This window comes from Podarcis raffonei, chromosome 5 (genome assembly GCF_027172205.1).
Source record: "Podarcis raffonei isolate rPodRaf1 chromosome 5, rPodRaf1.pri, whole genome shotgun sequence".
NCBI classification, from domain to species: domain Eukaryota; kingdom Metazoa; phylum Chordata; class Lepidosauria; order Squamata; family Lacertidae; genus Podarcis; species Podarcis raffonei.
In genome coordinates, this window is record NC_070606.1 from 39367646 (window position 1) to 39380855 (window position 13210).

Here is a 13210-nt window from a genome sequence, read left to right on the forward strand (position 1 = left end):
ACAGAGATGAAAAATACATGAGGTGAAGAGAGTTTCATAAAACATGGATTCCTAAGACTTGGTTTTTCCTTCAGAAGGGTAACAAAACATTTAAGTGTCGGTGTGCTCCACTTACATTCTGTGGCTGAAGATGCACAAGGCTTTCCACAACTGGTACTAAAGATGCTGCAGCAACAGCTCTAACGTCATCATCTAAGTCTTGCAGACCTTCAGTTATGGCAGGCAATACTTTAGGCAATAAAGTATCAATTAAGTCCTGCAAAAGCAAGAATCCTTAAGCTGAAGATCAACGGTCAAAGCAAATTCTAAGCCTGTAGGCAGGATGACTGTTCCTTTTCAAGCACACATAGATTATTTTCACTTTAGGTAATTTAGCATCATTCTGCCTAACAGCAGACTCAAGTAAGCTGAGTGTCTATCAGTCTGAAATGGAGTCACTCAAAATATAAGGTAACAGTTTCAACATACACACAATATTCTCTAGGTACACAGAAGTATGCAAGTCACAAGAACACTAACAAAACAAAACAGAACAGAACAGGGTGACAAATACCTGCAAACTCCCAGGAACAACAGAATTCTGATGGAAATTTGAGCTCAACAAGGAGAGACCAAGGGGCCAAAGCTCAGGCAGACTGTGTGAGTCTATGAATAATATCTACGGTTGGGACATGGTATGTTAGGGTGACAGCTGGATAAAAAGAAAAAGAGGGGAGGGAGCGTTGGCCTGCTGGAGTTCCTAACATCCTATAGTAAGTATCCGGGAGATGTGCATGTGGGAAACAATAAAGGAACGTTTTTCTGCCCACCTCTCAAAGTGGGGCACCTTTCTATTTCTGTCTTAAGGGGTGAAGTATACACCAACACTACGCTGCAAGTTCCATTATTATTATTATTATTATTATTATTATTATTATTATTATTATTAACAACGAAGGAAGCATTACCTAGACTTATCATCAAAGAACACATTTCTAAGCCAAAACAAACCCCATCCTCCTGGTGGGTACTGATCAGGGCAGGAAAGGCCCACAAAACTGCTCAGAGATATTCACATACACATTGCGCATGTTGGCACAATGCCACTTTATACAGCAGCCAAGACTTTGAAATCAAAGAAGAAACAATAGCACCTTGAAGATTTAAAACCAATTACCTGACGCACTGCCAAAGCATACTTTATCCCCAGCAGGCCACCATGTCTCACTTCCCACTGCTCCTGTGCCAGTAATTTTAGCAAGATAGCCACAGTTTTATGAACTCCACTCTCGTTCATGTACTTCAGCACTACGCCCAAAGTCTGAGCACAAGTCTCTCGTACTGGAGCCACAACCTAAGGTTTAAAGGGAAATAAACACACCCAGCGTAATAAAACAAAGGCATCAGAAAATTGAGCCCCATATGCAAATTAAGGCATCAAAGATTGATACTTACTTCATCAGAAACAAAATCACCAAATCTGTCTAATGCAAACACACAAAGAAGCCTGATAGCCAAGTCTTCCAGCCAGTCTTGGTGTTGTTGAGTCATCTGTTTAGAAAAAAGGTAAATTTTGAAAAGGTGAAATATTCAAGATTGTTACTTACATTTTTAGTCGCTTCCTGACAAAAAGTTAACTAAAAGTGACTTACTATATAGTTCCAACATTAAAACGAAATATAAAAACCAGAACACAATAAAAAATTAAAACAAACAAAAGGCAGGTCTAATATAACCCACCCTACAAAAAAAAGGCAAGGAAAGAGCCAAGATAAACCCAAAACTCTCAAAATGAAGGTCCAAAAGCTAGCATATTAAAAAAACAAAAACATTTTTGCCTGGTGCCAAAAAGTAGATAATGATGGTGCCAGGAAATGACAGTGCTTTCTGTAGCAACCTCTCTCAACACTTCATTATTTTTATGACAAAAGAACAACTCTGCACTACAGCTGAATGTACAAATGCTCACAATGAATTATCTAGGTTTGCATATTGATCTTACCTCTTCTATAGTGCTGTCTCCTATTTTACCCCCACTTTTTCCATGAGCTTTAAGTACCTCTCTTAGTCCAACACCTGCACCGTGCCGGATCTAAACACAAAACAGATTAAGTTTCTAGCAGTTTAAGAAGAGGTTTCACAACACAAGATTTATTTACATACATGCAGGTCTCACTATCCAAACAATGCATTCTCAGGAAATCATTTCTTGACAATTTCCATTGATTCCTATGGGAAAATTTCTAATGTGTTCCCAACTACAGAACTGAGATCCCAAAATGATGAAACAATTTATGAAAACCCTCTGAAATCTTGCAAAAGACAAACCAGGAAGGAAAAAATGCTCTCTTATTTGTTCAGTCTCCCCCATTTCCTCCCCTCTCAGATGGTTCTGGAAAACACCTCCCAAAAAAGTAAGCCTTGTTAAACTGCTTATTTGCTTACGGTACTACACACAGGTCTGGCTGTTTGGATAACTGAATTGATGGTGTGTATAGTGAGGTTGGGTACTAATAACTCATGTTTGGGCAAGTGAATTTTTGTGTAACGAGCATTCGGATAGTGGGACCTGCCTGCATTCAAAGCACACAGACCTTGATATGCCATGGTCCATTTCACCCTGAAGGGAATGTAGAGCTTGAGGGGGCAAAGGTCCCCCCATCTCTACACAATTGTCCCACTGTATCCAATGCATGAAAAGGGCATCAGTGGTCTTGAATGTCAAGATACCTTAAAATGGTTAGAACTGCACAGAATGAACTGAACTGATGTTATGGTCTGAACTATTCGTTAGTGTCAATACAAATAACTTATCAATTGAAAACAAATGATTAGAAAAACTGCCCCAAACTCAATCTTGAAAGTGTCTATTCTTTTCAACCCAATATAACTGAAGACAGCAAGATTATTATTATTTACCTCCCATGATGGGTTAAAGAGATCATTGCACACTTCTTCACAAAAACTCTCCAGAGGCCATTCGTTGGTCTAAAAGAGAGACATAAATAATACGGACTATTACCACTGTCACCAACTGAATCACTGGACAAAGTTATTGAGGTTGGATTTTGCTGTCAATTCATATTTTTATGAGGGTATACGCTACCTCTTCTGGCATATTCTCTACCAAAAGTCTGGAGTCAGTTGCAGGTTGACTGATGATAACATTTGCAATTTTTCTTCTCTTTTCATCAGGCTCACCATCAGTGCTATCATTGCTAGAAAGAACAATGAAATGTTTAAGTACCCAATTGCTTGACAGAATAGTTACTTGTCACATAAGTTACTGTACTCACTATTAGCATTTAAAGATTGACGATTTTAAATGAAAGTGTCTAAGACCCCTAACAGAGCAACTATTGGAAAATTTGGGCATGCAGGTGCAAATATAATATTGAATGGGAATGCTTCCAAATCAGAAACTTACAGTATTATATTTGAAAATATAAGAAAAAAGATTGGCTTTGATTTATCACTAGATTCCTTGGTATTATTTTACTACATGAAATAAAAAATTCCATTATCAACTTGTAAGCAGCTGCTAGGATAGCTATAAATCAGACAGAAACAAAGGGATACATCTTCTTTAATGCAAAGGATACAGGACATGCACAATTAATGTAAGTTAGATGGAAAACAGTCTTATCTATATCTAACCAACCAATCTTGCAATGGAATGGAATGGAATGACAAGGTTCAAGATATACACATGGCACTGGGAGTACTGAAAAGGAACTAATAAGACAACTTGTTGCACTGTAGAATACTCTTTCAGGATTTCAGCTAGGCAACTTTCCCAGGATACTCCATTCCTCCGCCCGTCATATCAGCATTCTGTGGCTATTAAGAATGTTCTGCCATCTTAGAGCTGTTTTTAGGGTTTTTGTATTTGCGCAAACCTTAGGGTTTCCTCAAGCTTGTAGATACCTTCCTTGTACACACAGAAAGTGCTGTTTTGGCCTCATGATCAATGGCATTCACTCCAGAAATTGAGAAATAGAGGGAGGGTGTTTTAGTATGTCTATACTGATGTACTTTTGTAAATCAATCTTCCAAGCTTGGTGCCCTCTTGATTGTTTTGGACTACAACTTCTATTATCCATGAAAATTGCTCTTTCTGGCTGGGGCTGATGGGAACTCTAGCCGAAAACATCTGGAAGGCATCAGGGTTGAAGAAGGCTGTTTTAAAGTATTTTATTATAATGGCAAAGGTAAAGGGACCCCTGACCGTTAGGTCCAGTCGTGGCCGACTCTGGGGTTGCGGTGCTCATCTTGCTTTATTGGCCAAGGGAGCTGGCGTACAGCTTCCAGGTCATGTGGCCAGCATGACTAAGCCACTTCTGGCGAACCAGAGCAGCGCACAGAAACACCGTTTACCTTCCCACCGGAGCGGTACCTATTTATCTACTTGCACTTTGACGTGCTTTCAAACTGCTGGGTTGGCAGGAGAAAGGACCGAGCAACGGGAGCTCACCCCGTCGTGGGGATCTGAACCGCTGACCTTCTGATCGGCAAGCCCTAGGCTCTGTGGTTTAGACCACAGCGCCACCCGCGTCCTATTATAATGGTAAGTAAGTTCAAATTGATACAGTACCTCTTCTCATTGGTTTCTACCGCATCTCTTGACTTCTGCTTCGCAAACAACTTGGCCATTCTTTTAGCCTTATTTTTCTGCCTGCTACTCATACCAGCTCGAAATTCTGAATCAATCAACTCAGCAGCTTGAAGAGTCTGGAAAGACACAAAGGTTCAATGGCTACTCTGGCTTAGATCCAGATAAACATGATTTGAGTTCCACTCACACAAAATGTTATTCATGCCGCTGTCTCCTTTCTGTAGCCTCTTGTACCCAGCATCACTTCTGGGTAGCAAGGGATTCTTTGAGGAGTGCAACACGAGGCATGTATGGCTGAAGTGGTAACAACTGGAAATTCAGGACCACTTTGGGTAAATAAAAGTAGCTTCTATCTGAAATTTAAAGGAGGACAGACCTCCCCCTCACCTAAAACTTTCAATATCATCCTCCATCAATGATTTTTACAGTATGTTACAATAAATTACTTTATGATATATTTTCCTAAAGCTGAAGTTATGACAAACATAGTATTTGAAACTTAATTCTTTACAATGCCATATGAGTCTTTGCAGTCAAACAGTCTAAAATTTTACCTACAGGTTGTTTGTGAACAAAAAATGATGAAGTAGGAGTGTAGTCCAAATCCTCATCATTGAACAGGTCTTCTGTGTTCATTCCAATGGCAGCCCCCATATCAAGGCCAAGCTTCTTCTGGAGCAGCTTCCTCTGTCGTGCTATTCTCTCTTTGGGATCAACTTCACCTTAAAAAGTAAAACAGTCTTTAATCTCATGCTTATCCTTTACTAACATGAAAGCACTAAGCACATTTTAAATCTAGAAGCAGAACCTTTACTGAAGAATAACTTCTATTTCTCCGCTTCTTTCAATATATACTCCACTGCCACACTTTGTGTCTGAAGTATATGTCATCTTGACTAGTATAGAAAGTTTGGTTTAGACATAAAAATGCACATTTATATATTAATATGCTATTTAAAATATTTAATTTTTGCTATTGCCATCTGCAACATGGTGTAAGAGGTAAATTTCTGCCTCTTTACTGGTGCCCCTATATAGACATTTTCAACACTTCAGATTGTTTTTATAGGTATGGCTTATAAACTAAAAACACATGAGCAATAATTCCGGGACCAAACTGAGAAACAGTGCAAGAGCCATAAGAATATAGGAAGATCTCCAATTTTAGACATTTCAGATCTTAATATGGCTTGGTTGGGTATCACCCACACCCCACAATGATACTGTGTGAATTCTTTCATGGACTTAGCTTCCAAATGTGGAAGGAGTGATACAATTCACATCTAACACTAAGCCAATGCAAATGTGTGCGTTTCCAGAGTGAATTGTTATTGCTGCTCTCCTCCATTAGTCCTGCTGCAGGTGGGCTACCCATGGCTTGGCTTAGTATTATATGAACTAACCCAGGCTTATTATGGTTTGTCATGAGTTCAGGTTTGGCTGTAGTGCAAAGCCAAACCATTGTTTACCCTCTAGTACCATGGCAACAGCAGGTCCGAGAGGAACACAGTGGGTGTGATCTTCTCTCCATCTGTTTGCTTGTTCATGCTAAGACATGCTTTGGTTTAGCATTACATCTGAACTGCACCATTGTATCTAATGTAGTTAAATAAACAGATTCTATTTCATAAATCTGATATATTAGTTGTAAAACCTGAGTAGACATATTTAATCACAAAAATGCAGAGACTATAAAATGTTTTTAATGATTTGAGATAACGAAAGGTGACACAATGAAAACAATGTAGCTGAAGTATGTGGCACAGTTAATGTATTAAAGGAGCAAGTACCAGATGTGTCATCTTGAACCTCGAATTCTGCACCAGCAGACCCAAGAAGAGAAGCACCATGCTTTAGAAGTCGGCAGATATCAAATCGGTCAAAACGCAACCGATCAGAGGCGGAGGATTCTTCCACTGGACTTTCGCAGCCATGTTCTAGGTAAAGGTTAACAAAAAACTTAGAATGAGATTAGTGAAGTAACTGGTTCAAAAATTTACAACTGCCATTCAATGTCGTTTCACTAACGGGTCTAAGCAAAGTGAAGAAATAGGTAACAGCCACATAAAGTACTTCATAGTAGAGAGGGGGAAATTGTGTTCCATTATGGCTTTTTTGTTGTTGTTAATAACCAAACATACAATGTTGCAAAGCAGGTTTAGAAAGATGGCTGCAAACAAAGTTTAAGAAAAATGTACTTATATAATAATAATTTATTATTTATACCCCGCCCATCTGGCTGGGTTTCCCCAGCCCACGTCACAGTAATACTTTTAGTTCTCTTGGGATCACCTTGCTTTGGTCGTGGAGTTGGGTTCCATTCTGGTACATTTTTCACTATTGCTTCCACAGCTTGTCCAGCTGCAATGCGGGTATCCCAGTTTGTACTCCTTAAGTGTATCAATACCTTTAAGAAGTTCAAAAATGCATTCATTATGCTCTTTGTTTCCAAACAGATGAAATTAAATTCAGCAGCCACCAAATATTCTGCACAACACTTATAAAAGAGCTTATAAAATATGATTGATTAAAAGCTAGTCATTGAAACAGAAGGTGATCAAACGCAGATCACCATTATCTTTACATCCCAATAGCCTATCTAGTTTACTTCTGTTACATACCACTTGATTTTTTTTAACAAAATTATTAGTAGTTTATAAATGCCCCACCCCCACTTTTTGATATATACATGTTAAGCAATGGTCTGGTTCAACTAGCTTTTTTAAAAATATATGGACACTTTTGACATAATTCTCTTTTCTTCCAGAAAGGCATAGGGTTGCTACTTACACAGAACACTAGATTAACAAATTTAAGGATTTAATAGCTACCGTATTTTTCGCTCTATAACACGCACCCGACCATAACACGCACATAGTTTTTAGAGGAGGAAAATCCGTAGGCATGCCACCCGTAGGCATTCCCTCCATAACACGCACAGACATTTCCCCTTACTTTTTAGGAGGAAAAAAGTGAGTGTTATGGTGCAAAAAATACGGTATTTTTACTCAAAAATAGCTCAACAGCATGAGGCTCTCTGCATCTCAGCTCTTCCTGAAACCATCTGTTTCTACAGAGGATATTCAGTAAGAACTTAAGAATCTGCTGGATCAGCCAGTGGCCCATTTAGTCTAGTATCCTGTTGTTACAGTGGCCAACTAGACCCCTCTAAGTCCAAAATCAGGAACAGAGTACAGTAGCACTCTAGCCACTTGTGATTATCAGAAACTGACAATGTTAAGTCACTTCCTTAACCTATCACAGGACAAAAGCAAGGGTGGCACAGAGGCTGGACAGCCCATTTACAAAAAGTCTGCAATATGTCCAGCTTACTTCTATTTTTATAAAAATGGCATGGAGGAAAGCAATGGCTGTGTTCCACAAAAAATTAGACAGTAAATTCTGTGGATTTTCAGTAATAATCTTCCCTAATAAAGTGTTTTACAACTAGTATCATAACAAACAGCCCCTATGCAGAGAGGCTTTATCAATTAAAGCCACAATCAGACACCCACACACTTGGGAATAAGCTACATTGCTAAAAGTTTATTCACAGCAGACATATACAGGATTGCCCTGTAAATACAGAATTCTAACACAGACTTATATGCTATCTAAAGTGTTCTATTAAATAAATTAACAAAATACACCATTAAATGTATTTCGGTATTATTCAACTGATTCTAACTTAAGGCCTTCCACCATCACCAGGTATTTAAGGTTACAAAAATTCACATTTGGCTCATTTTGATGACAAGGAATACCTCCAACCATAAGAGGCTAATGGAGAGCGGTGCTACTGCAGAACAGGCTTTCCAGCACTGATGTCGTTGCCATACACCAGTATGGGGGAGTGCAGGGTGGCAGCAAGGTCAGGAAGGTGATGGTGTACTGGCAGAATCAATCCAGCAGTCCCAGAGGTGAACCTGAGCAACTTCTGCCCCCTCATCCTGGTACACAGCAGCTGAGGGGTTACAAAGTCCATGGTGGTGCCCCTCCCCCTGCACTGCCTAATCCTGGCTCCAACATTATCAAATATTCAACAAAATGCTTACTTTAGCTAAGAGATTATGTAGTTCATGTGGATGAAGTTTCACAACCTCCCCAAGTTGTTGTGCAGCTGCTTTCCTTGTGACTGGTGTTGTGCCAGTGTCCAGTAAGATAAAGAGACGATCAAGCCTAGTATGGATGACAAAATGAAAATAAATATTTAAAAAATGTATCTGCAAATTTTGAGGCAACCTATCTTCTAAAGATCACATGACTAGATAGCTAATTACAGTGCACTGCATTGACTATATTAAAAAAGGAGTTTAAATACCATGGGACTAGACCAGGGGTAGTCAACCTTTTTATACCTATTGCCCACTAATGCATCTTTCTTGATGGTAAAATTTCCTTACCGCCCACCAGTGCTGCAGTAACATGTGCCATAGAACCCCCTACCACCCACCTGGAATCCTGAAACAACCACTAGTGGGCGCTAGGGACCAGCTTGACAACCCCTGGACTAGACTAACAATTCTCATTCAGTCACATTTCTGTCACAGTGAAATGTAACCATACAGACATCCAGATCTTTAACATCAGGTTGACTTCAAACAAGGTATGCTGTCTCTGAACATTTTTACTCATTATCCTTGACCGTGTGAACTGAAATAACTGCACAAAGAACTTCACAATCTGCCCAAAGCAAACTACCCAGTATACTACTTTGTAAAGCAAGTTGTGGTTACCAGGTTTGTTGCATCTTCTCTCTGCCTCTATTTGTAAGCTGATTCTCACTTCTTTTTTACTATATAGTAAACTTACTTTATAGTCATTTTTAGCATAGAACTTATGCTATATGGCTGCTTGAGCAGATGTTGGCTTAGTGATGGACTACTTAACTTTAAATACTTATAACTAAGTACAGCCTGCAACATATGCACATTTAACGTGTGTGTTCAGTTTTACATGCTAGGCAACTTTTTTAAAAGTGTGGGGTAGGATGCGTCTGTGAAAAAAGACCTTTGCAATCCCTCCCACCATTCCATCAAATGTGTTTTGACTATACACAATTTTGGTTTGAGGCATGATGCCCAGAATGTAAACTCCACGTAAATTGTGGGCTTACTGTAGTACAGAGATAAGGAATCCAAGTAAGTATTACTTGTAAGTCTACATTTGAATGTCATTTTCTAGTTTAATTTTCTAGAATGCCTCTTTAAGAATTCTGCCATAGGGATCTTGAAAATGGATAAATCCTATAAGCATGCTGTTAAGCAAATGTACACATATGATCCAGCCAGCTTGGGGCTTCTTTATTTGATGATGATCTTGTAAGACAAACTTTCACCTTTGACTCTTTATGGAATATAATGTTTCTAGTCACCCTGACCTGCAAGGGTAAAACTAAAAGCATTACTGCAGCACATTTTGTATCCCACCCCACATTATTTCATTTGTTAGATGCCTACTACAAAAAATGTCATAGCACCGTAACATTTAAAAATACAAAGGCTGAAAATAATCGTAGACTTAATTATAAAGCCAACAGAAAGAAACTCCACCCGCCTCCAACTTTATATAAAATCACAATTACTAAGACTTTAGCTAGCTGAAACACCAATAATGACAAAGACATCAACAATCAAATGCCTAAGAGAAAAGGAAAGTCTTTGCCAAAAATATGAATGTAGGCAATAAGGTGAGTTTCACTAGGGAAAGTATTCCACAAAAGGGAGGAAAACCACTGAAAAGCCTCTTCCTTGCTGCTACTCTCCAAGTTTCTGCTGGCGGGGATACTCTGATGAAGGTCTCTTAACAATTATCTCAGATCCATGTAGGCCCATGTCAGAAGAAACATTCTGCCATGTATAGGAGTCCTCACTGTGCAACAATTGCAAGAATAGAGATTGAGAACTCCTATCCAGACTGTAGACATATGCAATACACAAATCAACCTGTATTTCTGCAACTAGAAAGTGCTGCAACCTTCATGAGAAGATCACACAAGGCCTTTGCTTTCTTATGAATTGTTGTCTCCATCAGGTGAGTTGTGAACTAGTTTTGAGATACCAGAAGCAAGTGCACTGCATCTGATGTCCTTTTGAGTTGCCCCATCGCTTGTGGATGACCTTTTCATCTATTCCTCAAATGCTTGTCACACTGCTACCAAACAGTACAATCCTATGCATGTCTATTCAGAAGTGTCTGGGAATATAAGCCCTACTGAATTCAATACTAATTACTTCTGAATAGACATGCACAGGACTGTAATGTAAAGTGCTATAGTTTCGATGCTGCAATCTTCCTTTTAGTGGAACTAAGTGCCGCTAAACAAAATGGGCATTCTGAGTAAATGTGTTTAGGACTAATCTAGCCAACCAGATGCCTATGGGAAGCCCACAAAAGAGACTCTTGAGTGCAACAAAGCTCTCCCCTCCTGTGGTTTCCAGCAACTGGTGTTCAGAAGAAGCATGCAGCCTCTGACAGAGGAGGTAGAACACATCTATCAGGATTAGTAGCCACTGTCCGAGCACAATTCAAAGTGTTGGTGCTGACCTTTAAAGCCCTAAACGGCCTCGGTCCTGTATACCTGAAGGAGCGTCTCCACCCGCATCGTTCAGCCCGGACACTGAGGTCCAGCGCTGAGGGCCTTCTGGCGGTTCCCTCATTGCGAGAAGTAAGGTTACAGGGAACCAGGCAGAGGGCCTTCTTGGTAGTGGCACCTGCCCTGTGGAACGCCCTCCCAGCAGATGTCAAGGCAATAAACAATTATTTTACTTTTAAAAGACAACTGAAGGCAGCCCTCTTTAGCGAAGTTTTTAATGTCTGATGTTGTATTGTTTTCACTATTCAGTTGGAAGCCGCCCAGAGTGGCTGGGGAAACCCAGCCAGATGGGTGGGGTATTAATAACAACAACAACAACAACAACAACAACAACAACAACATTATTATTATTATTATTATTATTATTATTATTATTACCTCCACGGCAGTCCTGAATCTTCCAACAGTGAGCTTTAACTGATATCCCTGAGTTCTAGTGTAACTTGAGAGGAAGAAAAACTTTTCTCTATCCAGTCCCTCTATACAATGCTTAATTTAACAGACTTCAATCACGCCACACTTACTTGACTTTTCTCCAAACTAAGAAGCTCCAAATGCTTGCAACCTTTCTTCCACCCCCTGGATCATTTTGTTGCCCTTTTCTGAAACTTTTCCAACTCTACAATATCATTATTGAAATGAAGTGACCAGAACTGTACATAGTACTTCCAAATTGGTTTCACCATACATTTGTATAACAGCATGATTGTATTTTATTTTCAGTTCCTTTCTTAATAGTCCCCAGCATGGAATTTGCCTTTTTCACAGCTGCCTCACACTGGGTCAATGCATTCATCAAGCTATACATTATGATCCCAAGATCTCATTCCTGGTCAGTCACTGCCAGTTCAGACCCTGTGAGTGCATATGTGAAAATAATGTTTTTCTGCTTCGACGTGCAATCTCTTTTTGTTTTAATCACCCTGAACTATTAAGTATCATCAGCAAACTTTGCTGCCTCACTGCTCACCTCATTTATGAAGAAATCAATAAGAACAGGTCCCAATACCAATCGTTGGAAAACTCCACTTTATACAGCCCTCCATCGGAGAAAGATTGTCCCATTTATGGCTACTCTTCTGTTACTTAACCAGTTCTTCCTGATTTTAAATGGTTACTGTTTATATTTCAATTTTAAATGGTACTGTTCATATTTCAATTTCCCCAAAATTGGTTATTTCAGGGGGGAAACTCGGGAAAATGTTTTTCCTTATGGCTTAAAAATTATAGAAATTGTTACATCTCTATGCGTGAGACATCAATGAAATTACAGGATCTTCCCAGAAGACTGAGGAGAGACACATGGGAGAGGGCACTCAGGCTCTTCCATTAATACCAATTCCATCACAGACTTGATAACTATCTATCCTGCCTCCCACTCCCATCCACTATCACTACACACACAAGGCATTTGGGCACAGTCAGTTTCAGGGTGTCCTTGAGCAAGAGGAAGCAGGACACAGAATGGGAAACAGGAACCAAGACAATGATCTTTGTTCCAGGCATGGGAAGAATAGATACAAATCAGTGGATTTGGGCTCCCACAATACCAAGTCCTACTTGAAGCAGAGTTCAAGAACACACTGCTATTCATAATTAACATATTTTTGACCCTTGGTTTTCTCAATATGGCTCCTAGTGGAACAGAATGAATATGTCAATAGTGAAACCATTTTAAATACTTTTACCAAGAAACCCAGATAATCTACTAATTTGGAAAATTAAATAATAAAGTTAAGCAAAATTCTAGTGAAATACTGTTACTATGTATAGAATAGACTAGAACAAAAACCCACCTATACCACAAAAAGGCACAGTGAGTGCTTTCTTCGAAGTCTACCCATTCTAGACCACAGTTAACAAAACAATGTTTGCAATTAATGAGTTTGTTGACAACCACCAGTCAAAGTATTTTCTAGATAACTACAAGAAAAAAAAAACTATTTAACACACATATAAGAACCAATATTTCTTGCTAAACCACAAACCATTTTAGTTGTCTCTTGCATTTTTGCTCCATT

General features: G+C 39.2%; 1 protein-coding gene across 4 annotated transcripts in view; it reads right to left on the reverse strand.

Annotated features, from left to right (window-relative positions):
• BTAF1 (B-TFIID TATA-box binding protein associated factor 1) overlaps nucleotides 1-13210 on the reverse strand; it is a 40431-nt gene that overhangs the window by 22123 nt on the left and 5098 nt on the right. For all 4 annotated transcript variants that reach the window (XM_053388763.1, XM_053388762.1, XM_053388764.1 and 1 more), the window contains exons 2-12: nucleotides 8650-8773; nucleotides 6887-7001; nucleotides 6385-6531; nucleotides 5153-5316; nucleotides 4574-4710; nucleotides 3086-3197; nucleotides 2899-2967; nucleotides 1982-2071; nucleotides 1435-1530; nucleotides 1157-1333; nucleotides 116-256 (exon numbers count right to left, since the gene is read on the reverse strand). In XM_053388763.1, the coding sequence (XP_053244738.1) occupies nucleotides 116-256; nucleotides 1157-1333; nucleotides 1435-1530; nucleotides 1982-2071; nucleotides 2899-2967; nucleotides 3086-3197; nucleotides 4574-4710; nucleotides 5153-5316; nucleotides 6385-6531; nucleotides 6887-7001; nucleotides 8650-8773 (1372 nt within the window). The remainder of the gene's footprint in view (nucleotides 1-115; nucleotides 257-1156; nucleotides 1334-1434; nucleotides 1531-1981; nucleotides 2072-2898; nucleotides 2968-3085; nucleotides 3198-4573; nucleotides 4711-5152; nucleotides 5317-6384; nucleotides 6532-6886; nucleotides 7002-8649; nucleotides 8774-13210) is intronic.